This window comes from Pseudophryne corroboree, chromosome 8 (assembly GCF_028390025.1).
Source record: "Pseudophryne corroboree isolate aPseCor3 chromosome 8, aPseCor3.hap2, whole genome shotgun sequence".
Classification (NCBI taxonomy): domain Eukaryota; kingdom Metazoa; phylum Chordata; class Amphibia; order Anura; family Myobatrachidae; genus Pseudophryne; species Pseudophryne corroboree.
This window is the reverse complement of record NC_086451.1, coordinates 110,760,262-110,774,383: the sequence shown is the minus strand read 5'-3', so window position 1 is coordinate 110,774,383 and position 14,122 is coordinate 110,760,262. Positions and strand designations below refer to the sequence as shown.

Below are 14,122 nucleotides of genomic sequence, written 5' to 3'. Positions count from 1 at the left end.
CCGTGACACGTTAATGATCCATCTGTGGTTGATGCCTTGAAGCATACAGGAACTTGTATGTTGCAGTATTTTGTCCATTCATCCAGGTGGTGAGTAGAAGTAGGTACTAAATGGACAATTATCTAGATAATAAACAATTCATATGGCTTGAGGTTTATTTCTACATTATTTATGAGCAATCTTGCAATTTTATGAGCAATCTATAATCTACTAAAAGAGGTTTGTTTACACGATCACCACTTAGTCATGTTGCTATTTTCTATACTCCAGAACTGGAAAGTACTTTAAGAATTTGAAATGTATAGAAGAACAGTGTGCTACAAAAATGTTAAGAATGGACAGGGGAACAAATGTGAAAGTGTTTCTGATTGGTTCACCCGTCTGCCAACCACTAAGTGCTGCAGACTTTGCTAACCATTCAGGACTTTACTTCCTATACACTGACTAGGACTGCCCCAAACCACTGTCAAGATTTGTCCCATTGACCCCTTTGTTCTTTGTAAAGTAAATTGAAGGTTCCTTAGTCCTCAGACTACAAAGACAGCTGCCAAGGGAAAAACTTAATCCATCTAGTAGCTGAAGAACAAAGAATAAACGCCAGCTAACTACCTAGGGTATATTCCCCTGTTCCTTGCTGGAGTGTCCATATTTGCACAATAGTGAATATCCAGTGACTAAGCTCAGTGTGCACAGGTTAGCACATTGTATATATTTTGGACATAGTTCTCTATAACACATAAAGAAGTGAAATCATACAGTAGTTATGGTTTGAGGGTTCACATACCCATTAAAGCTTTAACCTTACACATCCCATTGGACTCCGAATTACTATAACCCTTTTATGTCAGTATTTACTCAGTTGGTGTTCATAAAATGTCAAAGTGATACTATGTACAGAATTTCCAGAGGGAGGCTGCATTTTCAATGAGTCAGCCCTAGCAGCGTGCCATAAATCAGGGGTGTTTTAAGATACAAGTAACAAGAGTTGTTGACAAAAACAACATCATGTACAAACTATTCTTCTATGGACTTAGAATTGTTGATCTAGCTAGAGGAAGGCAAAGCAAAGTGAAAAGCAGCTGATATGTTATTATGGGGAAATAAATATCTTGGCATCAGAAGACTGATTAGATTTCTGTACCCATCTTTCATTTTAATAGTTGTAGCTGGAGATTTGTGTAGGAAAGGCATCTGGTCCATATTTTGTACACCACCTGCTCCTCCTCTTTGGATAAAGACCTCCACAGTACAAGTGATTGCAAAACATCTCAGGGCAGGCATGTCCAAACTGCGGACCTCCAGCTGTTGTGAAACTACACATAGGTTCTGAAACAAGAGAAAAATCCGCACAGATCATATAGGTCATATATTCATGTCAGTCAGTTACTTCCCATTGTTTATATTTGAAGACAATTCTCAGAGAAAATTCTTGGTATTAACCATTAATTTGGGGGTGCTCCCTGGAATAAATTCATCATAATAAAACACAAAAAGAAAAAGTATTCCACATTGGGGCACTCATCTGTAACTTACTGTAATGACAAATCTGAATCTAGGTATAGGACAACTTCCTATAAAACATAACCTTTATTGTAATTGGTTTAAAATACTAATAGTGGATAGCTGGCGAAGTATTCAAAAAGAATATGTGAAATAGTGAATAGTGCAGAAGAAAAAATAAAAAATATAATCAGAACACACACTAGTCTCTAATATAATCAGTCAGCTAGATAATTCTTTCTTGTAATAATCATACAACTATATCATTGTGCTTATTGTCAATATTGACCTATAGGATTGTATACATAAATTGTGCGCTCCCCTCCTTGGGATATTATGGCTTGCTGTTGGGATAATTAAATTGAGGATTCCACTATTAATCACAGAATAAAGTGATCAAAATCAGTAATTCATGTATAAATACCTTAAGTGGATACCATTCTAAAACACTTGTGATTACTGCTAATAATGAGGGATTGTTAGAGTGACCCTATCTCAATAAATAGCGGTTTTATTTATGTGGTCCCAACTGTTCAAAAAATTCTAAGTATATTCCCAACAGGACATATTCTCACCATGTAAGGTTTGTGTGGACAACTAGGACACTGCAGCAATGTGATCTAAACACTTAACTTGTGCAGAACAAAATCACTTAGATGGATATTCTCATATGACATGCATTCACACACGTCAGTTAGGGGGTTAATCTTATTGGAGAATAGCCTTCCACAGTACTGGGAGTTAGTAAATTGTCCTCAATCTCCTGTATGTAATAGATAAGAGGCAGCACAAACAAGCCGTAATAATATTGCTAAGTCAGAAGGTATAAATGGTATACACTCCCAGTGTTTGATCTATATCACTTAAAACAGTGTGTCATCTACGGCTGATTGAATCAAACTGGAATGGTCTTACTGCAATAGAAAGTATCACTAACGTGTTATGCAGACAGTAGACCCATGTATTCAGTGATCCGCAACAAATGTTTCAAAATTCAGCCGTGTCAGTGCTATCATAGCCTGGCTGATTTACAATGTATCCAAAGCTTGTGCTGCTGGTTACATTCTCCTGCAACTGCCGTATAACATAACACACAGTCTGCACTATACATAGAAATGAGGATATCTGTTTCTGTGAATTAACCCTTTTCTACTGACTGAATGAAAACGAAGATTAGCTGTCAATTAGCTGCGTGTCCTATTGTTCATTGCCGTAATAAGCAATTGTGCATAATATTATGCTTAATCTCTCAGCTATAGCCAGATAAGCCTTACTAAATCCTTGGTGAGAGGGAGACAACACTTATTTAATATCTGGTAACGTCCTAAGGTACATTTGTCCGGTGCCCCGGATATCAGATTTACATCAATAATTGCACATTTCAATTTAGTGTATGGAGACAGTGTGATCTTTTAAAAACACGGCACCCAGAAGGTGGATGGCGTGCTAACCAATGCGCATTTCGCATATAAGCTTTAACGAGGTGAACCCGAGCGCCGGGCGGAAGGGCATTATAACAGACAAATGAACCAGTCAGCGTCCGTACGTTCTGATTGACAGGCAATACCACCTAACAGTTCCGTTCTTCCCCTAATGCAGGGACATCTCATTCCAAATATATACTGTAATTGGCCATGGCGTTGATTGATAGCCTGAATAGCCAATACAAATCTCCTTTAGTCCTCATCAGGGATTGCTTGGTCCGTGTTGACATCATGTGGGAGAAAGGTGAGTGACAGCTCCATTCACCAATCCGAATAGTTCATGCAAGCCGTATTCCGGAGTTATTGAATCACAATAGTCTGTTATTTCTCCAGATAGGTACACAGCAGCTTGATTAAATATGTCTGCATATGTGCATCAATAAATGATTAAAACTTAAACATTACACCTGTGATTATGTGGATTGTGAAAAGGAGGGGTGACAAAATAAAACCCTGTGTAAACAATAAATAAAGTAGTGATGATAGCTTCATGCTTATTATACAGAACCTATCAAATACATTAATTATAAATATTGTATGATGTAATTAGTGTACATGAGCATGTGTCAGTAAAAGTGACTATAGCCCTGTGTAGTAATCAAAGGTTATTGGATGTTCATAAGAAGATTAATAGTGTATGATGTATAAGTGAAGAAAATAAAAATAAAAATTGTGCTAACACAAAAGCCTAAAAACAAAACAGAAGTGAAAAAGGTGTCAAACATATGTTACCCTATCTATAGTGACAAACAATATATGTATTCATACAGATATAAAATATATAATTGATCATTAAGTTTCTGAATACTCAGAACCTTTATTCTAATTCAAAAATGCACTATAATTAATATATTCATTTAGACCCTCTGGATGCAGACCCCCTAGCATGAACGTCCAGTAGCTTTCCCTCCTCAGTAATTCCTGGGTCAGATTTCCTCCTCTAATTCCCAAGTGAATCTTTTCCAGTCCAAACACCCTTAATTCGTTAAAATTCGAATCATGTTGCATATAAAAGTGTCTTGCAACTGATGTAAGGGGTTTGAACTTATCGAGGTCCCCTTTGGAATTCCTAATATTCCCCACATGCTCCAGCACTCGTTGCTTCAATGGGCGTGTAGTCATCCCTACATAATGTTTGTCACAGGGACACATTAGACAGTATACCACCCCTGTGGTTTTACAATTAATGAAGTCCCTGATGGTATGTCTGTGAAGATATTTATCTTGGACTTCTGTAGTGCGTTGCATAAAGCTACAGGCTTTACATCCTCCACATCTATAGGAGCCTCGTACTGTTGGTGGCTTCTTCTTAATTTTGACAAAATGGCTATCTGAGAGCTTATCCTTTAAGTTGGCCGATCTTCTCCAACTTATGGGTATCCTTGAGCCCAAGGCTTTGTTAAGATCTGGATCCAATTTTAATACAGGTAAGAATTTCTGTAATGTGTATTGTATGTTCTGCCATTCTGCACAGAAATCCCCTACAAATCTGATGGTATTGGACTCTGATTTGTTCTTTTTCTCTGAATAAAGGAGAATATTTCTGTCCTTATTCCTTGCTTGATATAAGGCCTTCTTAATCGCTCTCTTGCTATAGCCGCGTTTAATTAATCTCTCCGATAGCTCTTTAGCGCGTTGTTCAAATGTTGAATTATCTGAACAGTTCCTTTTCAAACGCAGGAATTCCCCTCTTGGAATGCCTTTTAGAACAGGTGGGAAATGAGCACTAGTCCTATGCAAGACACTATTGGTGGCAGTGTGTTTTCTATGGAGATCCGTCATGATTCTCCCATCACTTGACCTTTCAATCCTCAGGTCCAAAAATGTGATCTGTGTTTCACTCATCTCATAAGTAAGTTTGAGATTGAGGTTGTTATTATTCAATTTTCCAAGGAATTCGACAAATTCATCTGCTGACCCGTCCCATAGGATCAGAAGGTCGTCTATATACCTCATCCATATAAGGATTTTTTGGGTGTATTTTTCGTTCTCTTCATTAAACACATGGGTCTCCTCCCACCACCCCAAATATACGTTCGCATACGTGGGGGCACAAGCCGCCCCCATCGCAGTGCCCCTGATTTGCAAGAAAAACTGGTCATTAAACACGAAGAAATTCTTGGTCAGTACAAAGGTAAGTAATTGTAATAGGAAGAGGCTAAAATCTGTCAGACCTTCTCTTTCCAAAAAATATCGTACTGCCTGTACACCAATCTCGTGTTTAATGCTCGTATAAAGAGATTCCACATCACATGTTATGAGCAGAACCCCTTCATCAATCTGGATTTCATCCAGTTTACGTAAGACATCTCTTGAATCTTGTGTATAGGATGGTAGGTTAGTGACGAATTTCCTCAGATGTGTATCTAGGAAATTACTTGCAGGTTCTGTTAAGTTTTTAATTCCTGACACAATAGGGCGACCTGGTGGCATTTTCTCATGTTTATGAATTTTAGGTAACATGTAAAAGGTCGCCACTACAGGTTCATCTACCTCCAAGAATTTATATTCTGTCTTGGTGATTGTGCCATCCTGAAGTGCCTGAGTTATCATTATTCCATAGTCAGTTTTGAATGTCTCCAGGGGGTTAGTTCTTAATCGTTTATAGCAAGAAGCATCGTTCAACTGTCTTTTTGCTTCTGAGATATACGCCTCCTTGTCCCAAAGGACAATGTTGCCCCCCTTATCTGACTGCTTGATGACAACATTACTCCAAGATTGTATCTCTTTTATAGCTTCCATTTCTTCTTTGTTCATATTGGAACTAATCCTACCATAGCTGCCAGTCCTATCCATCATCTTATCAAGATCTCTTGATACCAGGTCCATGAATGTCTGTACTGCTGGGCAGATATTAGTCTGTGGGCAAAAAGTGCCTTTTTTCTTGCAAACGGGTCTAGATGAAGGGAGTGTATCTCCTCCTTCATCTGCTAATTGTTGCAGGGTCACAATAGCTGCTTGATCTTCAATGGATAATTCCATAGGTGAGTTAAGACTTTCCCTGATGTCAATCACTGGGTTGTTGAGATTTAAGCTAGTTGCTTGTTGACTTTGTCTAGGATCAGAAGAGGAGTTGACATAAAATTTTGTAAGGAGGAGCTTTCTTCCAAATAATTGTAGATCTTTTTCCCACTTAAAACGATCAAAGTGGGATTCTGGGGAGAAACTAAGTCCTCTGCTGAGGACTTTCATATGGCACTCACTCAACTCCTGAGAGGTCAAGTTAATTATTCTCAACTTGTCCTCTCCCAGATCACAACAATTTATCTCCTTTTGTAAGTTTTCTTCTGATGTTTCCCAGTGTCTTTTGTCTCCCATCTGTTCTTGTTTCTGGTGTTTCTTCCCCCTCCTAATCTTTCTCTTTGGTCCAAAATGGGACCCGAGGGTTGATCTAAAAAATCCCTTGACGAGTGTGATGGTAGATTCTCCTTGATTGAATAAGATCTACCAGTATCTTCAGTCCCTGAGGATTCCTGGTCTGATGATGTGTATCCATGTGATGGTCTTCTCTCATTCCCAGTGGTCTTTCGTACATTCCATCTGAAAACCTGGTTGAGGGCATAATCCCTCTTATCCCTAGAAAATTTCCCTCTTTTGCGTTCAATAATTACTTTCTCTTGTTCTGCTAATTCTCTCTTATATTTATCAAACATTGTTTGAAATTGTGTTTCTTGTTCGAAGTTTTTCAGTTTATTTGTCAGTAAATCTATTTCTTTTGTATATTGATCTAACAAGAGGTTGTCATGTTTTATAAGTACCATCATGAGATCATGTGTACATTTCTTTAAAATATCCTCCCATTCTGTTCTTAAATTTTCGGTTGCGAGTTCAAAAGAGGGAAATACCCTTGGGCGTAGACCCCTGGGCGTAATTTTGTGTTTAACATAATTTTCGAACGTAGTCATCTCCCACCAAGTTCTCGATTGTTTAGAGAGATAATATTTTAATTGTAATAGATCTTCATGCCACCCCTGTGTTGAGGTCTCTTCCCTTCCATTTTCTGGGAAGATACTGTCCAATTCACTTGTCCAACGATCCCTTCTTTTATTTATTTCAGCTGATAAGCTGAAATTAGCCATTGTTACAATATACTGACTGCTTTTGAAAAAGGAAAGTGTCCCCCTACCTACAATAATATTAATTATATTTCAAACAAATCAACCCTATATATTATTGATCGTGCTGGATAAAGAAGCCTGAGAGAAGATCTCAGATTAAATATAGGTTCTGAAACAAGAGAAAAATCCGCACAGATCATATAGGTCATATATTCATGTCAGTCAGTTACTTCCCATTGTTTATATTTGAAGACAATTCTCAGAGAAAATTCTTGGTATTAACCATTAATTTGGGGGTGCTCCCTGGAATAAATTCATCATAATAAAACACAAAAAGAAAAAGTATTCCACATTGGGGCACTCATCTGTAACTTACTGTAATGACAAATCTGAATCTAGGTATAGGACAACTTCCTATAAAACATAACCTTTATTGTAATTGGTTTAAAATACTAATAGTGGATAGCTGGCGAAGTATTCAAAAAGAATATGTGAAATAGTGAATAGTGCAGAAGAAAAAATAAAAAATATAATCAGAACACACACTAGTCTCTAATATAATCAGTCAGCTAGATAATTCTTTCTTGTAATAATCATACAACTATATCATTGTGCTTATTGTCAATATTGACCTATAGGATTGTATACATAAATTGTGCGCTCCCCTCCTTGGGATATTATGGCTTGCTGTTGGGATAATTAAATTGAGGATTCCACTATTAATCACAGAATAAAGTGATCAAAATCAGTAATTCATGTATAAATACCTTAAGTGGATACCATTCTAAAACACTTGTGATTACTGCTAATAATGAGGGATTGTTAGAGTGACCCTATCTCAATAAATAGCGGTTTTATTTATGTGGTCCCAACTGTTCAAAAAATTCTAAGTATATTCCCAACAGGACATATTCTCACCATGTAAGGTTTGTGTGGACAACTAGGACACTGCAGCAATGTGATCTAAACACTTAACTTGTGCAGAACAAAATCACTTAGATGGATATTCTCATATGACATGCATTCACACACGTCAGTTAGGGGGTTAATCTTATTGGAGAATAGCCTTCCACAGTACTGGGAGTTAGTAAATTGTCCTCAATCTCCCTGCTCCTGTATGTACAACAAAAGGAGATAAATTGTTGTGATCTGGGAGAGGACAAGTTGAGAATAATTAACTTGACCTCTCAGGAGTTGAGTGAGTGCCATATGAAAGTCCTCAGCAGAGGACTTAGTTTCTCCCCAGAATCCCACTTTGATCGTTTTAAGTGGGAAAAAGATCTACAATTATTTGGAAGAAAGCTCCTCCTTACAAAATTTTATGTCAACTCCTCTTCTGATCCTAGACAAAGTCAACAAGCAACTAGCTTAAATCTCAACAACCCAGTGATTGACATCAGGGAAAGTCTTAACTCACCTATGGAATTATCCATTGAAGATCAAGCAGCTATTGTGACCCTGCAACAATTAGCAGATGAAGGAGGAGATACACTCCCTTCATCTAGACCCGTTTGCAAGAAAAAAGGCACTTTTTGCCCACAGACTAATATCTGCCCAGCAGTACAGACATTCATGGACCTGGTATCAAGAGATCTTGATAAGATGATGGATAGGACTGGCAGCTATGGTAGGATTAGTTCCAATATGAACAAAGAAGAAATGGAAGCTATAAAAGAGATACAATCTTGGAGTAATGTTGTCATCAAGCAGTCAGATAAGGGGGGCAACATTGTCCTTTGGGACAAGGAGGCGTATATCTCAGAAGCAAAAAGACAGTTGAACGATGCTTCTTGCTATAAACGATTAAGAACTAACCCCCTGGAGACATTCAAAACTGACTATGGAATAATGATAACTCAGGCACTTCAGGATGGCACAATCACCAAGACAGAATATAAATTCTTGGAGGTAGATGAACCTGTAGTGGCGACCTTTTACATGTTACCTAAAATTCATAAACATGAGAAAATGCCACCAGGTCGCCCTATTGTGTCAGGAATTAAAAACTTAACAGAACCTGCAAGTAATTTCCTAGATACACATCTGAGGAAATTCGTCACTAACCTACCATCCTATACACAAGATTCAAGAGATGTCTTACGTAAACTGGATGAAATCCAGATTGATGAAGGGGTTCTGCTCATAACATGTGATGTGGAATCTCTTTATACGAGCATTAAACACGAGATTGGTGTACAGGCAGTACGATATTTTTTGGAAAGAGAAGGTCTGACAGATTTTAGCCTCTTCCTATTACAATTACTTACCTTTGTACTGACCAAGAATTTCTTCGTGTTTAATGACCAGTTTTTCTTGCAAATCAGGGGCACTGCGATGGGGGCGGCTTGTGCCCCCACGTATGCGAACGTATATTTGGGGTGGTGGGAGGAGACCCATGTGTTTAATGAAGAGAACGAAAAATACACCCAAAAAATCCTTATATGGATGAGGTATATAGACGACCTTCTGATCCTATGGGACGGGTCAGCAGATGAATTTGTCGAATTCCTTGGAAAATTGAATAATAACAACCTCAATCTCAAACTTACTTATGAGATGAGTGAAACACAGATCACATTTTTGGACCTGAGGATTGAAAGGTCAAGTGATGGGAGAATCATGACGGATCTCCATAGAAAACACACTGCCACCAATAGTGTCTTGCATAGGACTAGTGCTCATTTCCCACCTGTTCTAAAAGGCATTCCAAGAGGGGAATTCCTGCGTTTGAAAAGGAACTGTTCAGATAATTCAACATTTGAACAACGCGCTAAAGAGCTATCGGAGAGATTAATTAAACGCGGCTATAGCAAGAGAGCGATTAAGAAGGCCTTATATCAAGCAAGGAATAAGGACAGAAATATTCTCCTTTATTCAGAGAAAAAGAACAAATCAGAGTCCAATACCATCAGATTTGTAGGGGATTTCTGTGCAGAATGGCAGAACATACAATACACATTACAGAAATTCTTACCTGTATTAAAATTGGATCCAGATCTTAACAAAGCCTTGGGCTCAAGGATACCCATAAGTTGGAGAAGATCGGCCAACTTAAAGGATAAGCTCTCAGATAGCCATTTTGTCAAAATTAAGAAGAAGCCACCAACAGTACGAGGCTCCTATAGATGTGGAGGATGTAAAGCCTGTAGCTTTATGCAACGCACTACAGAAGTCCAAGATAAATATCTTCACAGACATACCATCAGGGACTTCATTAATTGTAAAACCACAGGGGTGGTATACTGTCTAATGTGTCCCTGTGACAAACATTATGTAGGGATGACTACACGCCCATTGAAGCAACGAGTGCTGGAGCATGTGGGGAATATTAGGAATTCCAAAGGGGACCTCGATAAGTTCAAACCCCTTACATCAGTTGCAAGACACTTTTATATGCAACATGATTCGAATTTTAACGAATTAAGGGTGTTTGGACTGGAAAAGATTCACTTGGGAATTAGAGGAGGAAATCTGACCCAGGAATTACTGAGGAGGGAAAGCTACTGGACGTTCATGCTAGGGGGTCTGCATCCAGAGGGTCTAAATGAATATATTAATTATAGTGCATTTTTGAATTAGAATAAAGGTTCTGAGTATTCAGAAACTTAATGATCAATTATATATTTTATATCTGTATGAATACATATATTGTTTGTCACTATAGATAGGGTAACATATGTTTGACACCTTTTTCACTTCTGTTTTGTTTTTAGGCTTTTGTGTTAGCACAATTTTTATTTTTATTTTCTTCACTTATACATCATACACTATTAATCTTCTTATGAACATCCAATAACCTTTGATTACTACACAGGGCTATAGTCACTTTTACTGACACATGCTCATGTACACTAATTACATCATACAATATTTATAATTAATGTATTTGATAGGTTCTGTATAATAAGCATGAAGCTATCATCACTACTTTATTTATTGTTTACACAGGGTTTTATTTTGTCACCCCTCCTTTTCACAATCCACATAATCACAGGTGTAATGTTTAAGTTTTAATCATTTATTGATGCACATATGCAGACATATTTAATCAAGCTGCTGTGTACCTATCTGGAGAAATAACAGACTATTGTGATTCAATAACTCCGGAATACGGCTTGCATGAACTATTCGGATTGGTGAATGGAGCTGTCACTCACCTTTCTCCCACATGATGTCAACACGGACCAAGCAATCCCTGATGAGGACTAAAGGAGATTTGTATTGGCTATTCAGGCTATCAATCAACGCCATGGCCAATTACAGTATATATTTGGAATGAGATGTCCCTGCATTAGGGGAAGAACGGAACTGTTAGGTGGTATTGCCTGTCAATCAGAACGTACGGACGCTGACTGGTTCATTTGTCTGTTATAATGCCCTTCCGCCCGGCGCTCGGGTTCACCTCGTTAAAGCTTATATGCGAAATGCGCATTGGTTAGCACGCCGTCCACCTTCTGGGTGCCGTGTTTTTAAAAGATCACACTGTCTCCATACACTAAATTGAAATGTGCAATTATTGATGTAAATCTGATATCCGGGGCACCGGACAAATGTACCTTAGGACGTTACCAGATATTAAATAAGTGTTGTCTCCCTCTCACCAAGGATTTAGTAAGGCTTATCTGGCTATAGCTGAGAGATTAAGCATAATATTATGCACAATTGCTTATTACGGCAATGAACAATAGGACACGCAGCTAATTGACAGCTAATCTTCGTTTTCATTCAGTCAGTAGAAAAGGGTTAATTCACAGAAACAGATATCCTCATTTCTATGTATAGTGCAGACTGTGTGTTATGTTATACGGCAGTTGCAGGAGAATGTAACCAGCAGCACAAGCTTTGGATACATTGTAAATCAGCCAGGCTATGATAGCACTGACACGGCTGAATTTTGAAACATTTGTTGCGGATCACTGAATACATGGGTCTACTGTCTGCATAACACGTTAGTGATACTTTCCATTGCAGTAAGACCATTCCAGTTTGATTCAATCAGCCGTAGATGACACACTGTTTTAAGTGATATAGATCAAACACTGGGAGTGTATACCATTTATACCTTCTGACTTAGCAATATTATTACGGCTTGTTTGTGCTGCCTCTTATCTATTACATACAGGAGCAGGGAGATTGAGGACAATTTACTAACTCCCAGTACTGTGGAAGGCTATTCTCCAATAAGATTAACCCCCTAACTGACGTGTGTGAATGCATGTCATATGAGAATATCCATCTAAGTGATTTTGTTCTGCACAAGTTAAGTGTTTAGATCACATTGCTGCAGTGTCCTAGTTGTCCACACAAACCTTACATGGTGAGAAGAATATGTCCTGTTGGGAATATACTTAGAATTTTTTGAACAGTTGGGACCACATAAATAAAACCGCTATTTATTGAGATAGGGTCACTCTAACAATCCCTCATTATTAGCAGTAATCACAAGTGTTTTAGAATGGTATCCACTTAAGGTATTTATACATGAATTACTGATTTTGATCACTTTATTCTGTGATTAATAGTGGAATCCTCAATTTAATTATCCCAACAGCAAGCCATAATATCCCAAGGAGGGGAGCGCACAATTTATGTATACAATCCTATAGGTCAATATTGACAATAAGCACAATGATATAGTTGTATGATTATTACAAGAAAGAATTATCTAGCTGACTGATTATATTAGAGACTAGTGTGTGTTCTGATTATATTTTTTATTTTTTCTTCTGCACTATTCACTATTTCACATATTCTTTTTGAATACTTCGCCAGCTATCCACTATTAGTATTTTAAACCAATTACAATAAAGGTTATGTTTTATAGGAAGTTGTCCTATACCTAGATTCAGATTTGTCATTACAGTAAGTTACAGATGAGTGCCCCAATGTGGAATACTTTTTCTTTTTGTGTTTTATTGTGAAACTACACATCCCAGCATGCCATGACACAGCTTTAGCATTCTCTGACAGCAAAACTGTGTCAGGCATGCTGGGATATGTAGTTTCACAACAGCTGGAGGGTCGCAGTTTTGACATGCCTGTCTCAGGGGATGTCCCATAATCACCTTCCACAGTCCAAGGTCTGAAAAGCTGAGAAGGTTTGTATGGATCATGGAACTTTTTATACATAGTAAGTTAGCTTACGCCACATTTAATAAAAAATAAATAAATTTTATATATATATATATATATATATATATATATATATATATAAATAGTATTTGTATTCGGCACTCATGAAATAAACATCACAGTCAGCTTGCCCGGTGCCCTCTAAATCAACTTTGCAGGTTGAAGATATAAGCACAATGAAGCGGCACTCCAGGACTTAATTCAAATAAACGGGTCCAGTCTCTCGATTTTGATGTGCAACGTTTCGGTTTTAATCACAAACCTTGTGATATGACAAAGTCCTGGAGTGCCGCTTCATTGTGCTTTTATATATATATATATATATATATACATTTTATATATATATATATATATATAGTGCCGCTGTTTGTGGACCCTATATTAGAGTATATATATTATGCAATATGTGTTATATATCTACACACGCACATATCTATCTACACACACACATATATACATACACACTGTATATATTAGTCTTCTTTATAGTCTTTGTAAAGACTAATATATTTGTATAAATTGTCCTCTTCTAAAGCCTTTCTTGAATATAGATGCCAAAAAACTGTAGCTAATACAGCAACCCATTTTAAGCATTGCAGGGCTTTATTAACTTCTCATAGCATATGGAGCCAGGTACTGTACTACTCTCTGAAATCAGTGGCAACTTAGGTCCAATACAAGTAGCTAGTAAATAACATTCTTAAGCTGGGTACACACTGGACGATATTTAAAACAATATTGATAATGACGTTTCTGAATGACATTCTGCTCATATCGTCCAGGGTGTACGCACTATACCGTCAATGATGCGTGCTCCTGTGGGTTGTTAACGAGGTCCTCTGTTGTCCATACAGGCAGCTCAGTTTTGGCTATGTTGCTAATGACAAGGTGCATATCATCCAGTGTATATGCAACAAGCAATGATAAATTAGACAGAAACCAAACAAT

At 37.6% G+C, this 14,122-nt stretch overlaps 1 protein-coding gene across 4 annotated transcripts in view; it reads right to left on the bottom strand.

Annotated features, from left to right (window-relative positions):
• The window catches only part of LOC134948694 (kinesin-like protein KIF14), a 76,731-nt gene that overhangs the window by 56,220 nt on the left and 6,389 nt on the right, over positions 1 to 14,122 (bottom strand). For 2 of the 4 annotated variants that reach the window (XR_010183003.1, XM_063936860.1), the window contains exon 1: positions 1,142 to 2,257. Coding sequence is in view for 3 of the 4 variants with exons in the window: in XM_063936860.1 (XP_063792930.1) it covers positions 1,142 to 1,281 (140 nt within the window). In the remaining variant the exon portion in view is untranslated. Of the gene's footprint in view, position 1; positions 123 to 1,141; positions 2,258 to 14,122 lie in introns of those variants that run through there. The other 2 variants (XM_063936861.1, XM_063936862.1) reach the window with 2 other exon arrangements.